The sequence below is a fragment of the Rousettus aegyptiacus genome, unplaced genomic scaffold, assembly GCF_014176215.1.
Source record: "Rousettus aegyptiacus isolate mRouAeg1 unplaced genomic scaffold, mRouAeg1.p scaffold_m13_p_1, whole genome shotgun sequence".
NCBI lineage: Eukaryota > Metazoa > Chordata > Mammalia > Chiroptera > Pteropodidae > Rousettus > Rousettus aegyptiacus.
The window spans coordinates 184,572,455-184,600,091 of NW_023416284.1; the positions used below are offsets into that span (position 1 = coordinate 184,572,455).

The 27,637-nt window shown below is 54.9% G+C and overlaps 1 protein-coding gene across 6 annotated transcripts; it reads left to right on the forward strand.

The window, feature by feature from the left end:
* Nucleotides 1-27,637, forward strand: CEP43 (centrosomal protein 43). 6 transcript variants are annotated; one of them, XM_036223591.1, is made up of 13 exons: nucleotides 2-160; nucleotides 742-795; nucleotides 3,789-3,843; nucleotides 4,305-4,393; nucleotides 5,058-5,198; nucleotides 7,544-7,624; nucleotides 9,634-9,693; nucleotides 16,062-16,288; nucleotides 17,988-18,100; nucleotides 19,401-19,469; nucleotides 23,501-23,540; nucleotides 24,398-24,499; nucleotides 25,789-27,637. In XM_036223591.1, the coding sequence occupies exons 1-13, from the start codon at nucleotides 59-61 to the stop codon at nucleotides 25,799-25,801; spliced, it is 1,146 nt and encodes a 381-aa protein (XP_036079484.1). In that variant the 5' UTR covers nucleotides 2-58; the 3' UTR covers nucleotides 25,802-27,637. The 6 variants fall into 6 exon arrangements, with proteins under 6 accessions (XP_036079478.1, XP_036079489.1, XP_036079484.1 ...); XM_036223582.1 differs by having other exon boundaries at nucleotides 3-160; nucleotides 24,403-24,499; XM_036223585.1 differs by lacking the exon at nucleotides 742-795 and having other exon boundaries at nucleotides 1-160; nucleotides 24,403-24,499.

Consider the following 27,637-nt stretch of genomic DNA (forward strand, 5'->3'; position numbering starts at 1 on the left):
CGCGCGCCGCGACCGTTGGCCGTTGGCGCGGCTTGGGCGGTTGTCTTGGAGAAGCAAGATGGCGGCGACGGCGGCCGCAGTGGTGCCGGAGGAGGACACGGAGCTGCGGGACCTGCTGGTGCAGACGCTGGAGAACAGCGGGGTCCTGAACCGCATCAAGGTGCGCCGGGCCGGGCGCGCCCGCGGGCCCGGGGCCTGTGCGGGCCGGGCGTCACAGAGGGACGCGGGCGCGGCGGGCTGGCAGCCCCGGCGGGATCCGGGCCCCGCGGACGGGGGCGGCGACCTCGGAGGTCGAGGGTCACTCCGGGGTGTCCTGGGGCCGCGCGGCGCGTGCGGGACAGGCGCCCGCCCACGGGCGTCCGGGCGGGGGTGTCGCCCGCGGTTTTCCGGGTCCCCTGGCGTCTTCTTCGGTCGCCGTGACCAACGGGCTGCCGGCCTGGCGGGGCGCTTTTCCGAGGGTCCATCGCAGACGCTGTGAGGACGAGTGGGCGCGGTCAAGGACGGGGAAGCCAGTCGGACCGCAGGACCCGCGCCGCTGTCGGCGCGGGGGACGCGGAGCGGCGCGCGCGTTGTGACGCCTCGGCACGCGTCCGGCCACGCTCCGCTCCCGCCCGCCCGCAGCGGCGCCTCGCTGGTTTGCGCTTTTGCTAAAGAGGCGTGGGACGGACGGCGGGTGCTTTTCTTGTGAAGTTGTCTGGAAGCAGTTTTTGTTCCATCACCCCCTCCCCTTTGTTTGAAAAGGCCGAACTCCGAGCTGCTGTGTTTTTAGCACTAGAGGAGCAAGAGAAAGTAGAGGTAAGAATCTACACGTTTTAACGTGACCGTTTTCATTTACGTTCCCCTTCTATTTAAAAACTGCTTATGGCGATGCGCAGCGAAGGATAATTTCTAACTAGTAAGGACTACCTTGGTTATAAAGAGAGAGTCTCAATTGTTCTTTTTGTGTATAGTTCAGAATTTGGGAACAATCTCAGTAAAGTTTAGGACCTCGGTAACTCCGAGACCAGTACTGTTCCGAGTGTCATAGACGCCTGCCCGCAGGGGAGACCTGAAACACAAGGTCGCAGAGGGTTTTGAAGAAAAGCCGCTGCTGTCAAAGCGTTTACTGCAGGATTCCTGAGAGCCTTTAACACGCTTGTATGCATTGTGAGTCTCCGCCAGGTGGGGGTGATGTGGATGCAGTTTTTCCCAAAACTGTCAGGCCACCCACTTATCTGACAATCACGTAATCTTTATCTTATTGTCCAAAGCCCACCCACCTCCCTGGATTTAAGCACACGTAGTGTTTTCTCTACCCCGAGTCCCACCATGGTCCTGAGTAACTATCCGGGAAACCTTGTCTGCATGAATCGCTCCCCCATCGTGTGGTCTCGGTTTTCTGTGATGTCACACCTCGCCTCTCGCTTCTTTAGATCGAGATGCCTGCTCCTGATTCACTTCACGGAGCTCAGCAGTTCTCGTCCAGGCATCAGCCTTGTCCGCTGCCTTTCAGTCCTGACCAGTCTGGACCCCATGGACCATGTCTCAGAAACCCTGACTACCTGGCCTTCCAGCCATACTTGGTTTTGCCTCTTACCTTCACGGGCAGGTGGAAGCGGCGGGTCCTGGCTCGCGTGGCCTCCAGCCTCCCTGCGTCCGTGTGGGTCCGGGCTGCTCCCTTCCTGCTCTGTGGAGGGCGCTGGTCTTGGCCAGGCGCACTCTGGGTTTCCCCAGTGACCATCGGGATTTGCTGTGTCTTTGGCCTGTCCCTTTTCGCTTGCTTCTCTCTCGAGTGTGGAAACAGGTTTATATCTTCAAGGAGAGAGCTGGTTCCCTTGACTCGTGCTCTGCTTCTGATACTCCATTTTTTTCTTCACAGCCAAGTTTCAAAAGGATGAGTACGTCATACTGTGTCTGAGTTCTGGCGCCCTTCAGTCCGTAAGCTTCTTCAATCCCTCTCTGCTGTGCCTCAGTCGTTTCTTTTGCTGCGGTCGAGAAGAAGCCGGATTGAGTGTGTCTCAGTCCTTACCTGTCTCAGTCCTTACCTGTCTTAGTCACTCTTTGTGGCATTTGACATTCTTAATTCCTCCTTTCTTCCTGAAAATCTCCTTAGACTTTTGGGACTTTTTCTGTTCTGCTGTTCTTCTTTTTCCTTTTCGGCTGCTCTTTGGTTTCTTCAGCGCGACCTCTTCCCTGCGCGCCTCCCTTGACCTCCTGCAGCGGTGGCGCGTGGTTCCCATCCCGCGTTCTGCCCCTGGCTGACCTCAGCCACTCAGGACTTCAGCCCCGAGTCCCTGGCCCGTAGCGCCCCGCCGTGCTTCACGCCCGTGTGCCGCACTGCGGACAAGACGACTGGCGCGTGTCTCAGCAGCTTGGACGTTACTGATTCGCGCAGACAGCCCTGGGGACGTCCGGTCGGTCGCCTGGTTCTGTGTGTCGGTTCTCGGCCAACCGTTGGCCTGCACTTAGTGGTTTCTTTCCCAGATTACAATGTTCCGCCTTCCTGCCGTCTTCCACCTGCCCCCGACACCCGTCTCCACGGGGCTCCCTCATTGGCTGTGCATGATACACTTTCAGTCTTGCGCCTCGTTTTCTCGCAGTACTTCGAGTCCACTTAGTGTCTTCAAATTTCCTAGGCCAGCCTACCGAGGGCCTTCGCGAGCTTCCCTGTCCCAGTCTCTTTTGGGTTTTCTTAAAACTTTATTGAGGTATGATTGACGTACAGTACGCTCAACATACTTCAAATGTGTGACGTGATACGTATTTATGCAGCCATGGAACAATCAAGATATTGAACATGCCCTTGACCCTCAAAAGTTTCTTCAGGCCCCGTTGTGATACATCCCCCACCCCAAACCCGGCACCCCGTGTTTTTCACAGCTGTGCAAATGGAACCATATGGCACGTGCCCTCTTTTTTTAGACCTGGCTGTGTTCGTTCAGCATAACACATTCGATAGTCGTTCATGTTGTTGCTTGTCTTGCTAGCTCGTTCCACGTGATGCGTGTGTAGCATTCCGTTGTCTGAACACGTGACTGCTTAGTCGTTCACCCGTCAGTGGACATTCGGATCGGTTCCAGTTTTCAGCTATTACAAGTGACGTGGCTGTAAATGTTCACGGACCTGTTTTTTGGGGGTCTGCACTTTCTCTGCCAGCGAGGAAATGCCTGGGCTGGGTCACGCGGTTGGGGTCTCTAACTTTGGGACACGACCAGACTGCCTTCCAGGGCGGTCGCGCCATTCTCCTTCAGCTGTGCACCAGACTGCCACCGTGCCTGTGACTCATGGGGTCTGCTCAGAGGACTGGGGTGTGTTAGTATTTTTCTTTATTCTATGAGTGTCTAATGACAAAAGTAGTTGGTCTGTGCGCTACATAAAATCTCACACTCTGCTGACAGGCTGGGATTCGCACACGCGTCAAGTCCTGTCGCAGTGAGCATGCCACCACTGGTGGGTGTCAGAGATGACGAAATAGCAAACCTCATATGCTTGCAATAATTGTTTCTGTAAGGAAATTTGATGTCATTTCACAAGTATTTGAAGGTCTAGCTTCTACAGCAGTTTAACCAAGTTGTCAAACATTTAAAGTTAAAAAATGCAAGACTTTGTGTACAGTCTTGTTTTATTAACTTTGAATTATTATCAAGTAGCTTGAAGCAGTTCTTTTAGTAATTAATAGTTGTGGAACGGGGTTAATCATAACTTTATGAGTGACAATGTTTTATTTAACATTTGCTAAAAAGTTAAACTAATACACATTTTGTAGCTGTTCTTAAGATAAACATGTGACATATTTTATTTTTTAACAGAACAAAACTCCTCTAGTCAATGAGAGCCTGAAAAAGTTTTTAAATACAAAAGATGGTAAGATGTTCAGCTTTTCTTATTTATTTTGTCTGCCTCTGAATTTTCAAATGTTTACTCCATTTGGGAGAAATCAGAAATTTCAGATTACTTTTCGAAGTCTATGATTCTTATAGGTTCTTATTTTAAAATTGTATTTTATTAAATTGTTAAGTTGTTCCAAATATTATTAGTCATGGGAAATTGTTAGATAAAGCCAATTTTACTATAAGAAGCAGAACACTAGTTCATTTATGAAATGTCACTTTATCTTACCTAGTAGTTACTTCTAGACTGATGAGCCAAGTGAAAAAGAGACTGAGATTTTTGTCACTTAATTATGTCATTCAAAGAGAAGAATTTGGCAGTTAACAATTCAGAGACCTCTTCTCTCCCAGTGGCTTGGTCAGTCCCGTTGACTGTTAGTGGAGAGGCCTGGGCGCTGGAGGACGCACTCACCACCTCTGCTCTCCCCTTTGCAGGCCGCCTGGTGGCTAGTCTGGTTGCAGAATTTCTTCAGTTTTTTAATCTTGATTTCACCTTGGCCGTTTTTCAACCTGAAACTAGCACAGTAAGAATGATGATTTTTACATCTACTTTTGTGATCTTTGCTAGAAATGAGTTCATTATAAGTTGAAAGGTAACAGTTGAGAACTTACAGTGTCTTGTGTAAGGATTACTTTATGTGGTTATCTGTTTTTCTTAAAAGCCATGAGTTGTCAGCTGACACCAGTGTCCCTGCTTCATGCAGCCGGAAAGGAGTGTTGTCGTGGAGTTTATTTGTTACGATGTTAGACCGCACCTGTTTATGCAGGTAGAGAGTTGGTAAAAGGTTTATATAATTAAAAGAAAATGACTATTGTATTTCCCGTATGTGGAATTCCAAATAGAAATTTGCTCATGTGTCGGCATTGTATTTTACGTGTTTTTAATACACACGAGCAACTCTGTGCTTCCTGTGAAAGGAAAAAATGTCATGGAACAGTGTGGGTATTTGAATGCACTGTTCCATTCAGTGAGTGTGTATTCGGAAGTAAGCCTTGATTGGGTAGGGTGAACTCGTGGCTCCCATGGCTACTCTTAGCTCCCCCCGCCCCAATATGTGTAATTTTTAAAAGCAGATATTTCATTCATTAGCAAAAACGGTTTCTGAGTTTAGATATGTGTATAAGTTCTGAAAATATCTTTAAAGTCTGAAAAGAATTTTGCTATATTTTGGTGTCTTTCTTTTCTAGTTTCAGAGTCTCGAAGGCCGAGAGAATTTAGCCCGGGACCTGGGCATCGTGGAGGCGGAGGGCACAGTGGGCGGGCCCTTGCTGCTGGAAGTGATCCGGCGCTGCCAGCAGAAGGGGAGAGGGCCGGCGGCGGGTGCGGAGGTGAGCGCGGTCCCTGCCGGTGCCTCTCCTGCCTGAGGCGGCGGCTCCCCGTGTGCCATGCAGTGGGCCGCGCGGTCCGTGCACGCCTAGTGAACCGAGGCTTCAATAAAAACAGGCCGTTCCTTGAAAACAAAGCGAAACAGACTCGGGGTGTAGAAACGCACAGCTGAGGCTGCCGCCGCCTCTTCTGTGGACTGAGACGCGGGAGCGTGGGGCCGGCCGTGTGCCGCCCGTCCCGGCCTCTGCTGGCCGCTGCCGCCCCCCCAGGCCTGCCGCCCATCCCTCCTCTGCGGGAGGGGGCCGCGGAGCTCGCCGTGGGCGCCGAGGCCCACACACGGGGCGGCGCGTGTGAAAAGCCGAGCGCGCTCACCTGTCCTGGGCGCCTTTATTACTCTTAGCAGAGAAGGGCTGAGTTATAGTCTAGTGGATTTTTTTTTTTTTAACAGAATGCCTGTTTAAAACTAGACTTAAAACTGTTTAAGCAATTGATTTTGCTTAGAGTCCAAACATTTTTAAATTGGGGTTTTTGAGTAGCCATTACCTTTCTTACCCTTATCCTTTCTTTCCAGAAATGCTGCTAGTGAGCTAATGGTCTGATTTATGTTCACACACGTTAGCTTTGTGTGAGGACACTGTTCGCAGGCACAGGCAGCGTCCCACGCTCTCCGGACGTCTGGTTGAGCGTGCCTTTAGTCACAGGGTCATAGGTGAGAGGGCGGAGGGTGGTGGCTGCCCCTCACTCGGTTTGCAGGCTCACTGTATTTTCCGTTGGAATCTTTGAAAATCAGTAATGCTTCACTGCATCTAGGGGTAATACGTTCTTTTAACTGAAAGGTAAAACATAAGAAAGTTTCATGTTCTAGAAGAGTCGAGAGCTGTTGAAGATAAGATGCCTTCGTGAGAAAATGGACATCTAAATGATGGTTTTGTGATTATCCACTTCAATAATGAATACTGAACAGGAGAGGGAGTAGACAGGAAGCGGTCAGCTCTAAGCATTGGGAGTAATCGTTTTTAGTTAAAAGGGCGGTGGTGGCTTCGTGTTGGAATTCTGTGCTGCTCTGCGTCCCGTGAGGACCGGGAAGGCGGTCCAGCAAGGGCGAGGACGCCCGAGGGAGCGGGGAGCAGAGCCCGCGGGGAGCAGAGCGGCGCCGGAGGCCTGTCCTGCCCGGGGCTCGGCCGTCACCGCGGCCCATGCTTCCCTTGCACTCGTTCCTGGTTCCTTGACGAGCGCTCGGTGTGCGCTGACCATGTGGGCACTGTGCTCGCTGCTGTGACTGGAAGGCCCGTGAATTTAAGGAACCCCGAACAGTTTCGGTTCCTGCCCTCTCCCGAGTCTGCACTAGGTGGCAGCGCCATCGCTTTTGGCCTCTGTGGCCCTGACTGTGTCTCTCTCTGTCAGCCCTTTGGTTTCCTTTCCTGGCTGCTCGTCTCGTGGGTTCACCTCGTGCAGTGGCGGTTGCCCGCATTTCCCCCGGCTCGGCTCGCTGTCCCTCCGCCAGCCCGTCAGCTGCAGCGGACTCTGAGCCACCCTGCTGGGGGCGCCTCCCTGCCCTGCCCTGCGCATTTGTCATCAGCCAGCCAGCCTCCCCGGCCTCAGGCGCCTCGCCTGCGACAAGGGGGTCGTGCGGAGCTCTGGGGACGGCCCGGCACGGAGTGACTGTGGAAGCGTTTGCCGCTGTCCTTGCCGCTTCTGCTGCTCGGATGACTGTATAAGTCCAGCTCGATCCTCTCCCTGGGCTGGAGGCCAGTGCCCACCCGGTTATCCCTGTGGGAGGCTGGACCCTCTGTGATCACTGCTTTGTTCTCACACGAGAGCGACCCGTCCCCCAGCCGTCCTTCCCGCCTGCTCTCTGCTGCTGTCGGGTCTGGCCCTCTGCCTCCCCGTTGGGCCCCAGGCTGCCTCTCCCGCCACTGGAGGTGTGCCGGGGCGTGCCGCCAGCCCTGCCATTTGCAGAGAGCACAGGACGGCGTGGTTTGTGACAGCTTTGCTGCTGGACGCTTTCTGTTGAGAAAACGCGGGAGGGGCGCGAGTCCGGGGAGCGCAGAGCGGGGAGGAGCGTCGTTCCCGGGGCGCGCGACTCGGCGCCCAGGAGGCCGGGGCGCGTCCGAACGCCGGCTGGCCGAGCGGAAGGACGTAGGTGAGCGGGATCCAAGTGCATTTTGCTTTGTTGTTGGTTTCTTCATTAAAATTAGGAGAAAATGTAACAAGGATATTTATGTTCATTAGGAAATAAACATTCCAGCCTGTATAGTGGTTTTACAGGCTAAATTCTGTTGCGCTGTAAACTAGTGTATTTGTTTGCTTTTAAGTGTGTTTTCATTTTAAACTGTGGCCGTTTTAGGGTGCACTAGATCTGCCTGATATACGTTCCCCACCAAAGTCACCGGAAGAGAGGACGAGCCCGCACACAGCTCCCAGTAAGGTGAGTGGCGCCCGGGGGTCCGGGGCGCGCGCCGCCGTGTCCCGGTGCTGTTCAGCCGGGGCAGCGCCCGTGCCCCGATGCGGTGTGTGTGTTGGAGGATGAGGACGGCGGGAACCGCTTCGCTGGGGGTGTCTGGCCTTCCGTGCCAGCAGGGAGGGCGGTGGCGCGTGGCGCGCTCGCGCAGCAGCGGGGCGCGTCGGTGCTCGGGGCGGTCCCCTTCGCGAGCAGGGCGTCTGCAGCGGTCGCTCAGGAGTCCCTGTCTCAGGAGCGTCAGGCTCCAGAACGCCCAGTGGTGTGCACGTGTCGTAGACGGGTTCGCAGCTGTGAATCACGAGCCGTCTTGAGGGCTCGCGAGGAGGGCTGCGTGCCCTGGGGACGTGTGTGTGCGTGGCTTACGCAATTTTAAAGCGAAGGCCTGATTCCGGGCATTCGGGATCGCGGAGAAGTGAACGGAGTGGATCATGTGACTCTAAAGTCGGGGATATTTGTGGCGATAAGGGGACTGGCCAGGAAGGTGGTCACCAGGAAGCGTGCTGCCTCCTGCGACTCGTCTGAGTGGACCGCGCATCGACAGCCAGCCCGGCCTACCCAAGGGTGGCTTTGCAAGCAGGTCGCGCGCTGTGGCGGGTCCTCTGGCTTCTGTCCCCAGGGAGGGTCCCTGGCGCTCTGTGGTCCGTGGACGTGTGCAGGGCAGTAGTCACACTGCTGGACGTCCTTTCAGACGCCTGGGCGCGTGGTCCCTGGCGTTATTTGTTGCTGGTTCTTCGATGTTGCTGTTCCTGTTTATCTTTTACATTTAGAAATGAGAGGGATTTTATGCTTTATTTCTGCCCAAGGAGAGCAACCGCGGTCCTGTGATAGCGGTTCCTTTTGTCCTGTTCTGTGGGCTTCTCCCCTCGATGCCATGGGAGGCTGTGCCCACGGCGGCAGACAGAACAAGGTCATGAGACATTTAAAAAGCCCCTTAAGTGAATTGCCAAGTGTAAGAGTCTTTGCGAAAACACTTTGCTTTCTGTGAAAATATCTGGCTTTAAAAGGGTTAAGATTAACACGTTTCAAAATACTAGTCAGCACCTATGGCAGGGAGCTGCTCGGAAGTTCTGTTTGTAGCAGATTATTCTTTTTTAGAGCAAATTAGCAACACCAATCTTCCACATGTGGTATGTCTTCAAGATAAAATGTTAATGTCTGTTTAACATTCTCTCTGAGATGTAAGAATGACCGCAGGAGCCTTAAGTTTTAAGTCAGGCCAGTAAATGTCGCTCTGAACAGCCCCAGAGGCGTGAGGGCCGTGCCATGTTCAGGTGCGTTTGGAGAACAGCAATCTGACCCCCGGGGGGCCTTGCTGCCACCGCCAGAAGGTTCCAGCGCCTCGGTCCTCAGCCATCAGAGCTGGTCCTGGTGGGGCTCGGGGTGGGTGGGAGCTGTTTTAAAGTAAGACAAGGCCTTAGGGCGGGGAACTGAGTGCAGTTGCTCTGTCTTCCTGAAGGGTTTGGGTTTGGATTTTCCAGTCGTCCTCTCGCCAGGCTTCCCCTTTCTGTCTGTGGTCTTTGGGAGGCTGGGGCTAGGTGGGCCTGCGCCTGAGGGTGCCCGCCCCGTCAGGAGGGCCTGGGAGAGCACTAGGGACTGGGACTGGGGGGGGGGGCAGTCCAGCCCCTCCCTGGGCTCCTGCTCTGTGCGCCCTGAGGAAGGGGCGGGAGGGCAGGCCGCTCTCTCAGACGCTGCTGAATGGGGCCTGGGGAAGGGGCTCTGCATGCCCAGAGCAGGCGGGGCGCGCTGTGTGCGGCTTCTGGCCAGGTAGCCGCTGGACAGGGGGGCGAGCCGAGCCTCCTGCACGAGAGAGCTAGGAAACGGCCAGAAAACGCGGGTTTTAAAAAGGAACATAGTAGTTTGATTTTTCCATTTTTTAGAAATGTTCTAATGGGAATCTCTTTTAGTTTTGTTATGAATTAGTTGACTTCTAAAGATTTATGTGTTGTGGTAAAATGTCATTTTATTCTCATGCTCAGATACCAAGGTATCAAGGACAAGGTAAGAAGAAGACAAGCGGGCAGGAGTCTGGTGCCAAGGTAACCTGCACGGGGGGGTGGGGCCGCCTCCGCGCCCGGAGCTCCCAGAGCTGGGCGGCGTGTCCTTTCGAGGTCGCTTTCTTTTATCTGTGGCAGCACGTGACACAGCCACGGTGGCATGAAACAAGTAGTTTGAGTTTCCCTTTTTACCAGACAAAAAGTCATGCTGGTGTAGGTTTAATCTATGCTGTCAGTTTCACTTTGAGGATTCCTTGAGTTTGGCAATAAAAAAGTCGAAAATATTTATGTTTTTAATGTATGGTCACGTACACGCTCTTGATACCATTTCTGTCTGAGGTGACTAAGAGCATCATGCCACCTTTTCGATAAGTTACGTTCCAATAAAGGCTAAATTTAGTTTCTTTCAAGATGGGTTTGTGCTTAGCTTATGAACCCACCGCACGTTGGTTCGCCCCTCGGGGCGGCCACGACAGGGGGGCAACTGGCTGCTTCTGTGCCCTCCCAATGATCACGAAGATCGACTACACCAGTAGATGGGCTACTTCTAAAATTTAGATGCCAGAGGTCTTAGAAGCATTATTAATCAGTACTGTTTTCCTAGTTACTTTGAATAAGATAGTTATTTAACTTTTAATTTTGTGAGATTCACTAGTCCTGGTCAAACTCTTGTTTATGAATAAATTATCGAGGCCCTCCAAAGTTAGAGAGTTTTTAAAAATTGTGTTTGCTATGTTAGCTGGCTTTAGTTTTCTTGGTTTCAATGGTAAATTGCTGCTGCTGTACGTACTCACTGTCTTTTATGTGTTACTGTATCAGGATGTTGTAGAGTGTTATTTGGCGAGTGCGTGAACACCGACGGTCAGGAGAAATGTCGCGCTGAGCGCTCCCTTAAGCAGTCTGCGGTCTCGGGGGAGGTGGGCCCTCCTCCCTCCTTAGGAAAGAGGACCGAAAGCGTAAAACAGCAGGTCGTTCGTAGGTACTTTAAATCAGTTCATTAGATTTTTAAAAAAAATTAAGCACGTGTTTCGTTTCGATAACCTTACTGGTGCCGCGGGTGACACAGAAGCCGTCGCCCCGAGAGCCATAGCGCGCGGAGACGCGCTCACTGCGGGGCGCGGCCCCCGTCGCTGGCCTGCGGCCCTCGTCTCTGCACCGCTCTGGCAGGAGCCGGTCTGTGGTAAGCAGCCTGTCCCCGGGCAGCCTGTCCTGGTGCAGCGGAGACGGGCCCTTCGCGCCCCGCGCCCTGTCCGTCGGCAGGCCATCTGCCTGCGCCGTGTCCTCGCATTCTGTGGCTCATGCCACCCAGGTCCCAGGCTGCTGCGCTTGGTGCCTGAGCTGTGCATAGCAGGACTCCGGGCAGCTATTTGCTAATCGGTGGGTGGCACTTCCCCAGTGGACGGAGCCCTAAGTGGTTGCCCACTAGTTGGTGACCCCAGCCTGCAGCGTCCCAACAGGGGAGCCCAGGGCGCCCAGCAGGTGCTGTCACCATGCTGTGTGCAGAAGGCGCCCGGAGTAATGGCTGTTTTCAGAGAAGCCGTATTCATGCCGCAGATGACCTTTACAGTCGTTTGTGTACATGTGAAACTGATTCGTGTTTGCCGTTATGAACCCATCAACATGCAAAGCAAAATCCAAGGTTTTTGAACTAATTTAAATAAATTAGTAAAAAACAACAGTTACATTTCTGAGTTTATTATTGTGAGACATAAAGAAAGAACGGCAGACTCGGAATACAGGGCGGTGTCAGTTGGGCCTGTCCTTAAAGCGCTCCGTTCTAAGTGTCGGGTGACGCTTCCAGAGTCTGTCTCACTGGAAATCATGGTGTCTACCAAACACGGTGCTAGTCGTTAGGAAAAAAGTGTCAGAAATTACAACCGACTTTTTTTTGGTAGGCTCCACTAACTTAGGTTTTCACCACTCCATTGGAAAAACTGAATAAGATTTTTTTGGTTTTTAATATTTAGAATAAGATGTATTTTATCATCACATTAAATGTATCATGAAAGGTTAGCCTTTTTATAATTAGTTTTCAGATGTGTTAAAACTAGTGCGCATTGAGGTATTTTTTGCTTCGAGTTCTTACAAAAGGACATTTCTTAATTGGTTGCTCCTTGTTTTCAAAATTCTGGGACAAGCCCAGCTTTCCGACGATTCCAGGCTGCGATGGGATCTCCACCATGTGCTTCTGCGTCTCGTCGTCCCCTCAGGGTTTTCCCGATGAACCAAGCCTTACCATGCCCTACACACGCGCACGCGCACGCGCACACACACCCGGACGGACGGGCGGAGGCTCACCTAGAGTCAAGGTCACGCCCAGCCCTCGGCCCTTCCTGCTCTGCCGGGCCAGCGCTGATCTCGGCTGCTCCTGCTCTGAGACGTGGAGCCGGGCACTGCCTGTCCGCTCAGCCCTGAGCTGCCGGCCGGGTTTCAGAACCCAGATTTCAGAACCCAGGCTCTGGTTCTCCGTGCACCTGTAGGAATTAGATCGCTTCTTAATGAGCCTAAGGGTGGAGTTTCTCTAGAAAAACTTGAGTTTTTAGAAAGAGGGGTTTACATTTTTTTGTGGTTCTAGAATCCCACAGTGTTTCCTTTCTAGGTGAATGAATTAAACTTGTAAATGTGTGTTTTATAGCTGTCGTAAAGTTACTTTCCTCAGTCATTTCTCAGTAAGACCTGGGTCAGAAACCTCCTTTGGTGGGGTTGGGTAGGGGAGCTGGGCAGCGTGAGGCTTGGGCAGGAAGAGAGTATTGCATGAAATCTTGAAAACTTGCAAAACTAGGGTATTTCTTTGGTTTTGATGTTTCTCTGTGATGAGCACTGCAGATTAGGCCTTTAATTTGGAAAAACATTTTTTTCTAGGTTTCTAAGATATTCTGATGATGATTCAGGTTTTTTGGCTACTGGAAAGTTAGTAGTTATTTTCACTATGAAACTTCTCTGATACTGCATTTCTGTTAATCTAGAAATGGATGCAGTTTTGAGTGTGTAAGTGTTCTAATAGAAAATGAGATACATACTAAAACTTTCTCGTGACTTTCCTGTAATTTATCAGGAAGCGTGTTTGTCTTGAGAGCAGCCCGGGGAGCTCAGTGTCTGCGCTCCTGCTGCTGCTTTCCTGAGGAGAGAACGCTTCATTCTAAGTTGTAGCTGTTTGTCAGAGCCTGTGGCTGCTGTAACAAAGCGCCCCAGACTCGGTGGCTCACAACAACAGGAATTTGTTGTGCGTGGTTCTGGGGGCTGGACGTCCGAGGTCAAGGCGTGCGCAGGGCTGGTTCCCAGCGGGGGCTGCGCGGGCCCCCGGCTGCCCTCGGCGCCCGCGGGCGTCTCTGCCACCGCGTCCGCGTGGTGGTCTCCCATGTGCGTCATCTCCTGTAAGGACGCCAGATGTGTTGGGTTAGGGGCCTGGCCTGCTCCAGCGTGACCTCAGCTGGCCCCCTCTCTGACCCTGTTGGTAAGCGCTGGGAGTCAGGGCTTCCGCTTCCCGCTGGAGGGACGCGCTGTGGCCCGTGACAGCGTCCGGGCTCTCGTTGTTGCTCACACGTCTCTGCTCCAAACACGTCTTACCCGGAGCTGTTCAGACTCATCCTCAGCCTTAACCCCGGTGTATCCGCAGCCGCTCGGTAGAACCCAGCAACCGGGGTGTCCGTGAATGAGGCGGAGACTTGTCTGAAGCCGCGACGCAGGCTCTCGGCAGATCCCGCGGTGCACGTCGTGAGCTGACGAGCTGTCGCTCAGCAGACTCGGTCTTCCGGGGAGGCTGCGCTCACGGCTGGACAGTCCTTTCGTTTTAATCTGCAGAATTTGATTACTCTTTCTTCTCTTAGCACGGGATTTTTTTTTTTTAAATAGTAAAAAATATTTAGAATTAAGTTTAGTAAATATACCAGTAACCCAGATAGATAATGTGTCTTTGGTAAAAAGTGAGCCATAGTTCTAAAGTAATGACACTTTTCCTGTGTGATTAGACATTGATTTTGAAACAATTCAAAGCAGATTGAGTATTTTAAAGTTTATTTTGCTCCATAAAAAGAACTATAGTTTTAAAACAAACTAATTACTGTTTTTAAAAATACGTTGTGTTGCAGATCATAATGTGCTTCTCCGTGAGACCTGCCTTGGTGAAACTAGCCTTTCCATAGCAGGAGTAGTGCCGAGACCAGCCACACAGTGATCGCGGGTGTACACGCGCTATGCGGGCGGTCAGCTCCTTAGGGGACCGACGTCACGTTGCCGCGTGAACCGTGGGGAACAGTTCCGTTTGTCGCGCTGCCGCTGTGCGTGGTTCCTTTTTGGTTCGTGCCAGCTCTCCTTGGGAATCTCCTCAGGAGGGTTCTGAAGGAAAGACTCGATCTACCACCATCTTTGTACCTATGATGGGGAACGTGTTTGAACACCATAAGACTTGGTATTTATTTCCAATTGCATGTGCCTTTTGAAAAGATGTAACTCAAGTTTTAAAATATTTATAAATCAGAAATTACAGTGGGCATGGTGGATGGTGTTTATATTCGAAAATTTGTGCCAGAAACACTTTTAAAAAGTTGTTAGGTGATTTCTTAAGTTTCTGCTTCTTTGCACAGATCCTCTGTTGTCTAGAAGGATGATAGTTTCGTCTTTGTTTCTCCAGCCGTCTGTTTTTACAGTCACTCATCGCTCCGCGTTGGTGGTGCGCGGGGTGCGCAGCTCTGCAAGGCCCGAGGACTGCACAGCGCGTATCTTGCCTGCTGCCGAGCAGTCGTAGCCGCTGGCTGGCGTCCACAGAGACGCCTGTCTCAGTCCGCACGCAGTGCAGCCTGTCTGCGCACGTGCTAGAGGCAGAAGCACCCTTCGGGAGTGTCTCGTCAGCCATTTCTAACCCGTGTTGTCACCACCTCGCTTCAGGGCATAGCCGTTCAAACCCAGCTTCCCAGCCCTTCTTAGCTCCTGGCAATAATTTGATTTGGAAAATACTGCTCTAGTTCAACTCTTAGGGAAATTCATCCTTGGAGACATTAAGTTTTTGAAGATTTTGTAGTTAGAGTATGGACCACACTCTCTCAGGAGGGGACTTTCCTGGGATGCCACAGGCCTCACACAACACCGTTCTCTTTAGGGTGGAATGCTGACTCTTGGGAAATTTTTAACCCACAAAACTGCAATTTCATATGACTCAACCTCATAGCGTAGCGTACGTGTGGAGAGCTAACCTCTGGAATCATTCTGACCCCTTAACTCCCCGGGGACCCTGGCAAGTGACCGAAATGTCTGCAGGCCCCGTATCCATACCTACAGAAAGCGTGGGACCTGCGCCCAGGCCGGAGGGTTCCTGCGAGGGTTGGAACGGCGTAGCGCGGGAAACGTCGGAAGGCCTTTCGTGGTGTCGGCTTCTTGTATTACCATCGTGATGTTTTCTGTTACTGTCGTTTTCATTGCCGTCGACATAGGCATGTCTGCGGGCAAACAGGAACCTGGGGAAGGCAGAATAGAGTTCGGCTGCGAAGGTTAAGGCTGCGGTCGGGGAAGCGCCGCGCCGTTTCGGCATCGCCAGATCGGTAGGATGTTTAAAAATGGCTGAGAGTCGTGTCCGTCGGTTTAATACACGGGCCACTTAAGGGAGGTGCGGGCTGGGGAGTTGCTCTGACAGACTGAACGCAGACCCCGCGCCCCGGGTAGCAGAGTTCACATTAGAGACGGGAGCAGGGGAGGCGGGATCTGTCGCCTCGATGGCTGCTATGTCTGAAAAACTAGTTTCACTGAAAAACACTTTGTCATGATATTTGGTTCATTTATGCTGGTCATCCAGGCTCTTATCTGCAAGTTGAAATCGTGGAGGTGACTTACGAAGCGGTGGTCAAATGTAAGCAGACGTGGGGAAGTCATTTACAGAGGGGTGCGGCATGTAGATGTTTCCATTTCAGGGAGAGAAAAGAAATGGTATAAAACGGGGCCCCAGCTTCTGGCCTGTGGACCGGTACCGTCTGTGGCCTCTTACGAAGCAGGCCGCACAGCAGGAGGCGAGCGGCGGGCGGGTGAGCGAAGCTCTATCTGCGTCTGCAGCCGCCCCCAGCGCCAGCACCACCGCCTCAGCTCCGCCTCAGAGCATCAGGCGTTAGATGCTCACAGGCGCACCGGTCCCTGGGGCCACAAAGGTTGGGGACAGCTGCTGTAAAATATTGCTTTTGACATTTTCCCCCTTCAAAAGTTAGCCATGCCATGAAGCCTGGGGACGAACTGGCACGTTGTGCAGTTACTCGGGGCCTCACGCACGGGCGAGGCCCCCTCCCCCCAGAACACACGCGAGCGCTGACGTGCGCACACACACGCAGATTTGCGTATGTTCATGTGACTTTTTATTACTTAAAGTATCTTACTATAAAAGTTTTATTTCACCAAGGAGACCTTTTCTCTGTCCTTCTCTCTTTTTCTAGAAGGCCGGCAGTGATGCTAGTCAGAGTGACACGAGCATCTCCTTGTCAGAACCAAAAAGCAAAAGCAGTCTTCACTTACTGGCCCATGAAACAAAAATTGGATCTTTCTTAAGCAACAAAAGTCTAGATGTCAAAGACAAAGCTGGCCATCGTCCAGATGGAGACGACATGGAAGGAGATTCTTTCTTCGATGACCCCATTCCCAAACCAGAAAAAACTTACGGTTGGTGAGTGAGCTCTGCTTTTGCATGATCAGACTAGAGGCTTAAAAACATAATTCCTACATGTCGTATATTTTTTAAAAATGAGCTACCGACGATTCTATAATCAGTGGATTCGTAAGCCTGAACTTGTGCTGTTGATTCTTTCACGTCGTAACACAATCAAAGGTTTTAACAAACGTAGGCGTTGGTGGTTCCCGTGGGCAAGGGTCCGCCGCCGCTTGAGGCCTCGTGGGCGGCGGTGAGCAGAGGCTGCGCCCGGCCTCAGGAGGGCGGCGCTCTGCACCGAGGGCGTCTCCGCGTGTCGTGTCAGGTGGGCCTAGCCGGCGTCCTGGAGAGCAGGACCAGGACCGCGAGGGGACAGGGTGTGCGCGCGGGCGCCTGCGGCCTGCGGGAGGGCGTCGGGAGTCTCACCCGCCTGCCCGCCGGGGCCGTTTCAGCCAGAGCTGGCGGAGCGGCCAGGGTGCGGGGGCTGCTGCGGCTCCGGCCGGGGGAGCAGCATGGGAAGGGGTGTGACGGGCGGGGGGTGGCGTTGTTGGAGGTGGGGGGCTGGGCCCCGCGCGCGGTCTCCGGAGCAGCCAGTGCTGGGATTCGAGGCACAGGTGCGGGCGTCCCAGTCCAGGGGACGCGGTGGCGCGCGCTGCAAGTGGGCGGTTCGGGGACGTGTTTTGAGGTGACACCCCCAAAGGCCGCGCTGGTCAGCGTCAGCGGCACCGGGCTTTCCCGCTGGGCAGCAGAAGGTAGCAGACGCTGCGTGGGGCACGGCGTGGGGACGGCGGGGGCGGGCGGCAGGTGGGGCGGGCGTTGGGGGGCGGGCGTGCGGGGCGGGCTCGCTCCCCGCCTGCCGAGGCCAAGTCTGGGGACTCAGGGGCAGCTCTGGGCTAGAGGCGGTCGTAGGGACTCATCAGCCTTAGACAGTGTGAAAGCTGGGACGCTGAGGGGGTCACCGAGGATGTGGCCCCGCAGCACCTCTGGGTCTGTGACACGAGGAGGAGGCGTGCAGGGGCCGAGAGGCCTCCTTGGGAGCGGGTGGCCGGGGGCAGGCGAGTCCTGGACGTCGGTTCTGAAAAGCAGCCGCTGCGTTTGCCAGTGATGCGGGTGGCACGGGGGTCGGCGCGAGGGGCGGGGTGCGTTCAGGACAGGACAGGACAGGAGGAGAGAGGACAGGACCGTCAGCGGCCAGGGGCGTTGTGAAGGGGCGCAGAGTTGTGGGGTGGTGGCCGCAGGCCGGGGCGTGGGCTCGAGGACAGTTAGTGGGAAATTCACCGGCGCGTGTGCAGTTGAGGAGAACGGTCCAGTTCTAAAGTGGAAGAGCTAAGGACGTCCCGGGGCGAGGGTTCCCGGAGGCCGCGCCCAAGGGCCCTCTCTGCTGGGGGCGCGGGGTGCCGGCTGTCGTGGTGGGAGGCTGAGGAGAGTGTCTGGGCAGCGGGAGGGGCTTCTGCTGGATTCGCAGACAGTGGCGGTGAAGAGTGATTTGCTCTGTCAGACGTCAGCATTCTAGGGGGAGGCGAGTGAGGGCTCCGCGGCGGCTCCCCGCGGGGACTCGCGACGCCCCCCTCCGCCTCGCGTCCTGCCGCGGGGACGTTCCTGCGGTCCTCGCCCCCTGGCCCCGAGCGGGCGAGCCTGATCGCAGCTGCTGTTCGGTGCCGAGTCCGAGCGCCGCGTGGCTGACTGCGCCCCGTTTCTCGTGTCTCTCTTCTCGTAGGCCGGGCGAGCCCAGCAAGCAGGGAGGCAGCCTCGCGGCGCTCTCGGACGCCCCCGCCTTCAAAAGCGGCCCGGGCGCCCTTCCCGGGGCCCCCTCCTCGAAAGACTCGGAGGGTGAGTGCCGAAGCCCCTACCTCGGTTTGCCGAGGACGCCCTGGACTTGGAATGCTGACGATCACTGTCTCCCTAGTTAATCGAGCAGTATATGATCCTCGTGTATTTTTCTCAGAAAAATATAAGTAAAATCGCGAGGCTGGCCCATCATTTTACCATTCAGTGCTACTTCCTGTTAACATGTGTTCATACTTCGGTTTCTTTTTAACATGGTCCATGTGCATCTTTTCCTGTGTCGTCGGAACACTTTTGGGAAATCGCCTTGTTAGCTGCCCGTCATACGGTACATAGGTATAGCATAATTTTTAAACCATTTCTCCTTTGTCGGACATTTGGTTTGGCTTGAATAGGATTTAAATTCAATTTTTAAAAATTTCTCATAGGTTCTGTGATACCACAGTGATGATCATAGGGTGTTAGACCTGACGTGTCCGCGTGTAGCAAGGACGGGCGCTGTCAGGTGGCCGCGTGCTGTACGGACTACTGTCCCCACGCGGTGCCGAGCCCAGGGACCGAGACTCATGCAGGTGTGCAGATGAGCTCTGCACGATACCGTAGTCAGTAGAGGATGTAATCGGCCGCATGTTTAAAGTGTAAATGTGCCTTTCTGAGGTTTTCTAAACAGACCTTTATTAGGAAGTTGCAGAGTGACTTTGCGTGGCTTTGCAGTGTGTCCCAGCCTTTCGTATTGCATGACACAACTGTAGGGCGTCCCAGGACTCACAGAAGAGGTGGCGTGCGGCTTCTCCTCGCCATCTGGTTGCCTGGCCGTGTACTCGCGAAGGGGGCCCACGTCGGTCTCCCTCCTGTTCTTCCTTCCCAGGGCTATCGTCACCCTCAGTAAAGGCACACAGAATGTCATGGTCATGACCAAGCCACTTAACCCCGAATAGGGGAGGAGGACGTAGGACGTTGAAAGCTGGGCTGCAGGGGAGCCAGCGAGAGGTGGGTTTTTAAGTGAAGCAGCGATTGAGCTGAAACGAAGTTCAGAGGGTCAAAGGGAAGATAAAATCAGTGAGAAGAACCATAGCCCATGAACTCGTAGCCAGGGGCGCTTCATGAGGAAGAGGGCGACGTCCGATGGTTGGGCAGAAAGCCCTCCTGACGGCCAGGTCTCCGTGAAGAGCAGCAGCACGCGCGTGGAAAGGGACGTGGCGCGGGCGGGGCGCCACCCCGCCTGCCACGTCCTCCCAGGCCGTCCCGCGCCCGTCCCGGAGCAGCTTCCGGGAGAAAGGCGGTGTGCCCTGGAAACGTGTGTTCTGAATGTCGACTTAATGTGACTGTCTTTTCCTGTTCACAGGTAAAAGGGGAAACACAGTTTTGAAAGATCTGAAGTTGGTCAATGATAAAATTGGATCACTCGGATTAGGTAACTGGATTTCCGATTTTAGTATTAATTGCTTGAAGTCGATTATATCGTAGAATAAAATCTTAAATGAAGTGACCGGGCCAGCCTCCAGTGAGCCCCTCACGAGCACACGTTTGCATGGTTTCTGTCCAGGCTCACTCCACGTGCCGGGCGTGGACCTAGTGGCAGCCACAGCAGATTCTGCTGGAAGATGGGGGTAGGCTGAGCTACGCCGACCCAGGCATTCCTGCAAGGCCTGCCCCGGGCCGCGACGCCTCTGCCGAGACCCGAGGGAGAAGGGACGAGGTCGATTCCGGCTGAGCACAGTCCCTGCAGAGGCAGAGTCGCTCTGGGCGCCTGGAGGCCCTCGGGAGCTGGGCCGATGGGAGCGACGGACACGGGACAGAAGCACTAGGCTGTTGGGTGCCGTCCTGTTCCGTGGGCAGCAGTTCGTGACCCCAGGGAGGTCCCTCCATTCCTGCTGGAGTCAGAGCGGCAGTGTGGGCGCTGCAGGGCCCGGGCCCCGCGAGGGGCAGTGCTGCCGCCCGCGTTCCCACCTGCAGGACTGTGATGCTGTGACAGGCGCGCCCTGGGGCCACCTCCCTCCGTAGGTAGCCGAGGGAGCCGCCTCTGCTGGCTTCTCGATGGCCGTTTCCTTCGTCTGGGGGACGTGAATGTGTGCCTGAAACAGCGTTAGGCGCCCCTGGCCCGAGGGCCGCTCCCTGTGCGGGCTCTGGGGCACGCTCCACAGGCGCCGGGGTGGGGAGGGGGGCCGCGGCCCTCGGCACTCCCGGCCCCATGACTGCTCCGAAGCACCCCTCCCTCTTCTGGAGGAACATTCTAGAGAGGGCAGGCACTTGGGTTTGGAAGATCCCAGACATGGCACTGTTAGCACTGGCTCAGCAAACTGAGCCGTCACTCCTCCCCTGTCAAGTGGGGTTGATGGCGTCTGCCTCGGGCTGAGAGGCGCGGCGCCCAGATGAGCGAGCCCCTGTCCAGGCCTGCGAGGTGCCAGCTCCCTTTCTGTGCCTCCCCCCGCCCCCCCGCCGCCCTCCCATCTGCAGCCGCTCGCCGCGGAGCGGATGGCCCTGAGCTGCCAGGTTCTGTTCCACAGTGACCTGGACTCGCGGTGACCGCTGCGTTGGTGGCAGCTGGCTGGCCAGCAGGGTGAGTGGGCCTCTTTGCCTCCCGCTCTCTGCCTGTCACCGTTTTCAGCTGGACGTGCCTCCGCCCTGCCAGACGCAGGGGTCGCTCGGCTTCGCCCCAGTGGGTCGCCGCCACCGGAGTCTTGACCCTGACCCGGCCGGCCCCATCTGCTCTGGTTGGTTTGGGTCCCGCCTTCGCAGCATGCCACCGTGCACAGAGCTGGGTGGCTTCTCTCTGCTCTGTTCCCGCCTGAGTGAGGCGTGCCCGTCTGCCGAGGGTCCCCTGGGTCAGGGAGGGCCTGCTGCACCTCACTCCCTGGCGGGAGCCTGGCGGACCAGCCTGTGAGTGTTGGTCGTCACAGGGTGAGACTCCAGGTCACTGAGCCAGACGTGCAGATTCAGAATCAGTAAGCGGTTTGTTCAGTTTGTTTTCTGTTTTTCGTTTTCATTGTAAACATGTGTTATCCTCAGCGTTTTAATAACGTACGTGTCAGCGAAGCCTGTCACCCCAGCCGAGGGTCGTAACGATGCCTGGCGCGTTCAGAATACAAGTTTCATTTTTAAATTCTTCTGCGAGGTCAGTTTTATTGTCATCTCTATTTTTACAGATGAACCTTGCTTAAGCAAGGTGCCCACACCACGATGCTTTTCATCCTGACACAGCAAAGGGCCCTGACCACTATGCTTTAGTGGAAACTAAATTCCGAGTTCCAAGGAGACAACGTACAAATGGAGCCTTAGGGCACGGCTGGCTCCGGTTCGCTGGACCAGCACGAATGCCCGGCCCACGCCCGGAGCCAGGCACTGTGCGTATTTAAAGCACAGATCACCACACTTTTTCTGAAAAGGGCCAAATACACCTTTTAGTTTTGTTTTTTGTTGTTTTACACTCTATGAAAAATGTAAAAGCCATTTTTTGCTTGCGGGCTGTATCGGAATAGGTTGCCGGCTGGCTTGGGCGTGCGGGCCCAGCTCACACGTAGCCGTGGTCACGGTACTGCGAGGCGCACTGTGACGTGCCTTCAGCTCCACGGCTCAGCGGATCTTGTCTCGAGTTGGCTGGAAACGCTAGAAGGCCACTCGGCCCTCTTCGAATCCGCACTGCGGCACAGCTGGCCCCGCCGTCTTGGCTGAACCTCCTCTGCCGTCCGCGTTGCTGGTCCCGCGGGGACACCGAGCCGGGCCCCGCAGGCCGCCTCGCAGTCCCGGGCGCGCACTGCTGTGCGCCCTCCAGGCCCCTGCGAGGCGGCCGCCCATGTCCTCGTTTGGTCAGAGGGGACCTGCTCCTCCTGCTCCCTGTGCTCCCGACAGTTGTCGCTCTTGGCACTGTGGACCCCTCAACCCTTTCACCCTTGGGGCCGTGAGTCGGCTGCGAAGGCAGACGGGCTGAGAGGAGCAGCCCGGGAACTTGGCGCCCGCTCGCCACCGTTGCCGGGGCTCCTGGTTCGTGTTGGCGGGGTCCGGGCGCCACAGTGCGGCACGTCCCGTTCCCTTCCTTTCCTGACACCCGGCGCCGCCCACGCATCCGTCTCTGCCACACCGCAGGGCGCTTGCCTTCCCGCCTGGGCCCGGGCCTCCGCCCCAGCGGCTGGCCTGTCATCTCGCCTGCCTGCTCTCCTGTGCCTCCCGGAGGACTTCCTGATCAGGACGCCAGTCTCCCTGCTCCGCTCCCTTGTCCCGCCCCCGCCCGAATGCCGGAGTCCGCGGTCACGCATGCACGTGCTCCGTGGGACCACCTACACTAGCGTGTGGGTCTGCCGCCTCCGGGCTCCGCCCCGCCGTCCCCTCAGGGCCGCGCCCCAGCCCTCACCGCGTGTGCGCAGCGGCGGGCACCCCCTCTTCCCGCCACAGTGGCCCTGCGAGTCAGGAGCGCCCTTCGTGGCCGCCGCCCACCGCCGGCCTGGTGGTCACCACCCCCAACCCCCCCCGCTGGGCAAGTGGCCAGAGCCGTCGCGGGTTTTCTCGGGGTGGCGTCGCCTGCCCTCAGCAGGCTCCGGCATGGAGGTGGCCCAGTGTGGCGCTCCGAAGGGCCCTGGGCCTCACCCCAGGGTGCCCCAAGGCTCGTCACTGCACCCGCCTCCTCTCCGTGGCCTGCACTCTTCCCGGAGGCCCGCGCGACGCGGCGGGTCTCCCCACGCCAGCCGTCGCCGTGAGGCGCGCGGGCCCCGCGTCTGGTTCTGCGGCTGGCGAGCCCTTTCCTCGCTGTCGTCAGGCGAGGGGGCGGGGGCGGGGTGGGCGGTGGGCGCCCGGTCGGCGCGTGGCGCTGAGACCCTCGCGGCACGGCTCTGTGACCCCGCGTCCCTCCCTCGGGACGTCCCTGCTGTCAGGTGTTCTCCGCGTGCTAGATGCCTCCGTCGCGTGGGTCGCACGCTCGGACCCTTGTGCCGGTGCTGCCCGGGGGGGGGGGGGCGGCCCCCAGCGAGCTCTTCGGGCAGCCGGACTCGAGCCCACGCCCCTCGTGGGCTGCCCATGGCAACTCTACACCTCGTGCTCTTTTCGTATTTTGTGGCTGTTGTGTAAAAACGTCAGCAGTTCAAGACGGTAGCCGTGGGGGTGGCTTTTACTGTATCCCAGGACGTCAGGTATTTGGTTTCGATATCAAATGACATTGTGAGTGATGAACGTACAACGCGTTTAAGATTTTCGAGTACTTGGGACAAGAGACTAGCTATTAACTGTTCTGTGATAGGGCAGAACATGTTATTATCTCTTAGGTAGTTTATTTTGTCACTTGCTTTCATACTGTATGTGGTGAAATGTCATTCCTGCTCTTCGAGATTTCTTTTTCCGGGATGCAGTATAATTCAGTAATGTGGTTATTTGGAAGGAAATGTGTGTGTTTACTTGTAGATAAATTGTGAAATGTGGTTATATAAAGTAACATGTATTTTTTCCAAAACTTATCAGGGACTGGAGAAGATGATGACTATGCCGATGATTTTAATAGGTAAGCGAAATAGTTGGGCAACAAAGGTTAAAATTATAAACGACTTCTGGACGCAGGGAAGCGAGGCATAACGATACCTCTGGTGCATCTGATTCTCCCGTTCATGCCGATGGAAGGCGAACGGAGGTTAATCCAGAATTAGACACTGGGCTTTGCGGCAGGGTTTTTATTTTCCATTAGAAGACGGGACATCTGTGTTATGCCCAGGGAACTCGGTAAGAGTCAGCCGAGGACCTGGCACCGAGGACCTGCCCTGAGGTCACTGAGACGCCAGGCCACCAGTGCACACGTGCGTTTTCCTCGTCTCCGTGGTGGGGATTGCCTGCGTCAGCTTAGAAACTGCCCTCTCAAACTCCTGATGCAGATGACGCTCTTTAACGTTCTGTTTCAGATAACTTTTTTATATATGTAATTTGTGCGCTAGCTGATAATAAATTTGGAAGTGGTACCTGTGGTGGATAGGGATGGAATTTTTAGAGTCTGAGAATTTTATATAATTGAGAGGTTTATTTTGCAGTTGGAAATTTATGATTATTTTTTAACAGAACTATATATTATACAGTTATTTTTGAGAAGATGGAATGATACAGATAGAATTCTAAAAGCCCAGGTTTGCGTCTTTCTTGCTGTAGGGCCCAGGTCACGGATACGGGCCTTAGCGTCCTCGTCTCGTAGGGTCCCCTCCCTGCCACCCCCGCGTCACTGCAGGGTCAAGGGAGAGAATGCGTGTGAAGTTAATGCTTCGTAATATTGTATTGCATTTAAAGGGTTACAGTAACTATTTGAAAGGTTGAACAATGACAGTTACTCTTTACATTGTTTATCCTCGGTTCTAATTTTTCTTTTTCTTCCCTGAGATTAGTACGAGCCATCGCTCAGAAAAAAGCGAGCTCAGTATCGGCGAGGACATCGAGGAGGACCTTTCCGTGGGGCTGGACGACGCCAACACCAGTGACAAAGTGCGGCTGCGCGCGCGTCCCGGGGGCGGTGGCCGCGCCGGTCGCCGCCTCGGTTTACCGTAGAGCTCCGAAACTTGCACGGCTTAGCAAAACAGTTGAACATCGTGAAAAGTCTGTGGCAGAGTTGCCTGGTCCAAACCGAAAAAGAATGTTTTTAATGAATGCGTAGGATTCTCTTTGATTGTCGCTGAGGTGACAGCATCTGCGTGGGGTGTTGGGGCACCCCGGGATGGGTTTAGGTGGCCACCCAGGCCAGGACTGGAGTCAGAATCGGCGCCTCCGTGGTGCGGGCAGCCGGTACGGGGCCGGAGGGCGTTTTCAGAGAGGTCAGCGCAGGCGACTGGCGCGTGTGCGCGCCCTGTGAGTGCGGCCGTGGGCGGGGCGGGTGCCGGACACCCCGAGACGGGCGGCACCCGTGTGCTCTGGGCGTGACGTTAGGAGTCCGTCCTGCAGCTCCGGCTGGACGTTTTTATTAGACGGAGAACAGAATGTGCTCAGATGTGTGTTAGACGTGGACGAAAGGGAGAGTCTCGGCCACCGCGTGCCGGTCCCCAGAGCGCGGGGCCCCAGTCCAGGCCCCCGATCCTGCCCTCCAGGCCGTGGTCGCTCAGCCTGGGGACGAGTGTCGTTTCCCAGAGTGCGGAACGGTTTGTAAGCGCCGTGACGGCCTGTGTGACGGTCAGTGTGGCGGTCAGTGTGGCGGTCAGTGTGGCGGTCAGTGTGGCGGCCCGTCAGGCGGTCGGTCGTGTGCAGGGAGCCGGGGCCTCTGGGGGAGGCAGCGTGCGAGGACAGCCCCGCCCGGGCCAGTGCGGCCTGGGCTGGGCTCTTACTCTGTCACGTGCCGTTTTCTTGGGCAGCTTTCAACCCTCGACCCTCAGGTTTCTTGTTCATGAGACGGAAATATTAATGCCTGCCTCGTGGGAGTGTTTTGCAGTTGATACTGTGTCAAGAACCTTCTGCAGTTTCTGACACAGCCTTATAAAAATTTGTCTTCCTCTCGCCTTTTCACCTTACGTCATCCTTGAGAAGCCTGAAAATGTTGCTTTAAATACCAAAAGAACGCCAGGGGATTACTTTAACAATCAGTTTCCTTATTAATCTCGAGTTCAACTGTTAGCATTATTGGAAATTTCAAAATAGGAAAAAGAAAGTGAGGGAAAGGGATTTTGAGTACGAAGTAGTTTGTAGAGTGTAAGATAATATTTAACTCCTAGCAATATATTTTTAAAGTTCTTTGAGACTCTCTCTGCATTCTGACACTAATCTTTCCTTTGTTTTGATCGACAAAGCTTGACGACCTGACACAGGACCTGACTGTGTCCCAGCTCAGTGACGTTGCAGATTATCTGGAAGACGTCGCTTTCACGTGAAAGAAGGAAGTATTCCAGTCCACAGACAACGAAGGACTCCGGCCGGGGCCAGTTGTTGTTCAGACCGTCGCTGCCGGAATGTCTGCTCCCTGTTGGTGCCTTGTGTTTCAAAAAGACTGCAGATATTTTGAAAAATTAATGATTCGTTATACTAAACAAAATACTTCCTAGTTGAGCCCACGTGTGGAAGATTTCGTGTTCTTCATTCGGGTTACCTACACATTGCTCTGTGGAGACTGATCGCGCCCGGATTCACTGCGAGGAGCAAACCCACGCAGACGCCAGTGCGCAAAGCGCAGCGAGGTGTCCGCGGAGCTGTAGGCCCCGCCACGCCGCGCGCCTGTGGCTCTGGCCGTCTGCAGCCGGGCGGTGCTGCAGGCAGGTGGCCCGGCAGCCCGGCAGCGCGGATGCCCGCCGCCGTGCCGCGCTTCCTTCCGCCTGGAAGGTTCGTTAGGCCTTCACGGTTGCATTAAAATACGCCGTGTGTGCGCTACTTGGTTCTGATGGTGTTTAAAGAAATCTAGAAACAGTTACGGTTTTTAATCAGTGCCGTTGTCCCCGACGGCACGTGTGGTCGCCGCCTCGTGTCCACGTGAGAGGCTTTCGTCACGGCTTCTGTTGGTCGTAGCTCTAACTTATTGTTTGTAAAGATGCCTCGAAACATACTGAATACCAGAACGCACCTGAAACCATTGAGCCCTGCTTTCATTGCAGCTCTGTGGGTTGATTTGAAAGTCCAGGTTGGGCGGTAGCGGTAGCGAAGGCCTAACTGAGACCAGACCCATGTGCGAGCCCGTGCCCCGTGCCCCGTGCGCGCCCGGCCGCCGTTCGGTGCCGACGTGCGCTCATTCAGATAAACGTAAAAGTGAGTGAGGGTGCGGCCGTGTGTAAAGTTTGTGATTTTTTATTTCAATTAAATTATGCCTTTTTATTTAAAGTCGACTTTGTTAATAAAAGGAGCAAATTAGACCTAATTCACGGATCTTAGCAGGTGAGCAGACTCGACGGTTTGTGTAATGGCAGGTTTCCATCTTATATTAACCTCAGTTTTACAAAAATACCTGCGGGCGCTATCACGTGAAGGGAACGGTGACGTAAGGGTGAGGTTGCATCACGCTAGAGTTGGAGCCTGTCCTGTCCCACTTACGCGGCGTGAGCGGTGAGCGCAGGCCGCGGCGGGGCGCGTGGGCCGCAGGGCCGCCTGCCGGGCGTCCCGCGGCGGCCTGAGCGGGCAGCTGTGTGACCGCGTCGTCTGCGGCTGAAAGCGCCCGAGGCGCGTGTCACCAAACGCGTCTCCTCGGACGGCATCTGCGAGCGGCCGCTTTCTGTAGCGCATCATGTCCTGCTCCGGCCTCCGGGGTCTGGGTCGAATGTGATCCACTGTTGTTCTTTGATAGGAGTTGGATTTTAGTGAAACGGCTTGGAGGTGTAGTAGGATGTGGTATTTTAAATTTGTGAAAACTTTTGAATGGTAGCGTCCGACATTTACCATCTTCCTGTCACCCGGAGTCCGACCCCGGTGTCCCCGACCCCCAGGGAAGGTGTGGTGGGGGGCGGGGGGCGGGGGGCGGGGGGCAGGAGGCTGGGGGCATCCACACCGCACACCTCGGATCAAACAATTTTAAATGATCTAAAATCTGGCCGTGAAAACGTCTCATTTCCACGTGTGTTCCTTGATTAGGTGGGTTTTTAGTGTGATTCGTGTTTTTTCTTTTTAAAGTGTGTATTGAAACATTAACTGCTGAAATACAGTTTTGTGGTGAACCTG

What these genes read in the sequence shown, in the direction of transcription:
- CEP43 (XM_036223582.1), top strand. Translation starts at nt 59, where the DNA reads ATGGCGGCGACGGCGGCCGCAGTGGTGCCGGAGGAGGACACGGAGCTG. An exon ending in CTCCTCGAAAGACTCGGAGG is followed by an intron (nt 18,101 to 19,400) that starts GTGAGTGCCGAA and finishes TCCTGTTCACAG; the next exon opens with GTAAAAGGGGAAACACAGTT. An exon ending in AATTGGATCACTCGGATTAG is followed by an intron (nt 19,470 to 23,500) that starts GTAACTGGATTT and finishes AAAACTTATCAG; the next exon opens with GGACTGGAGAAGATGATGAC.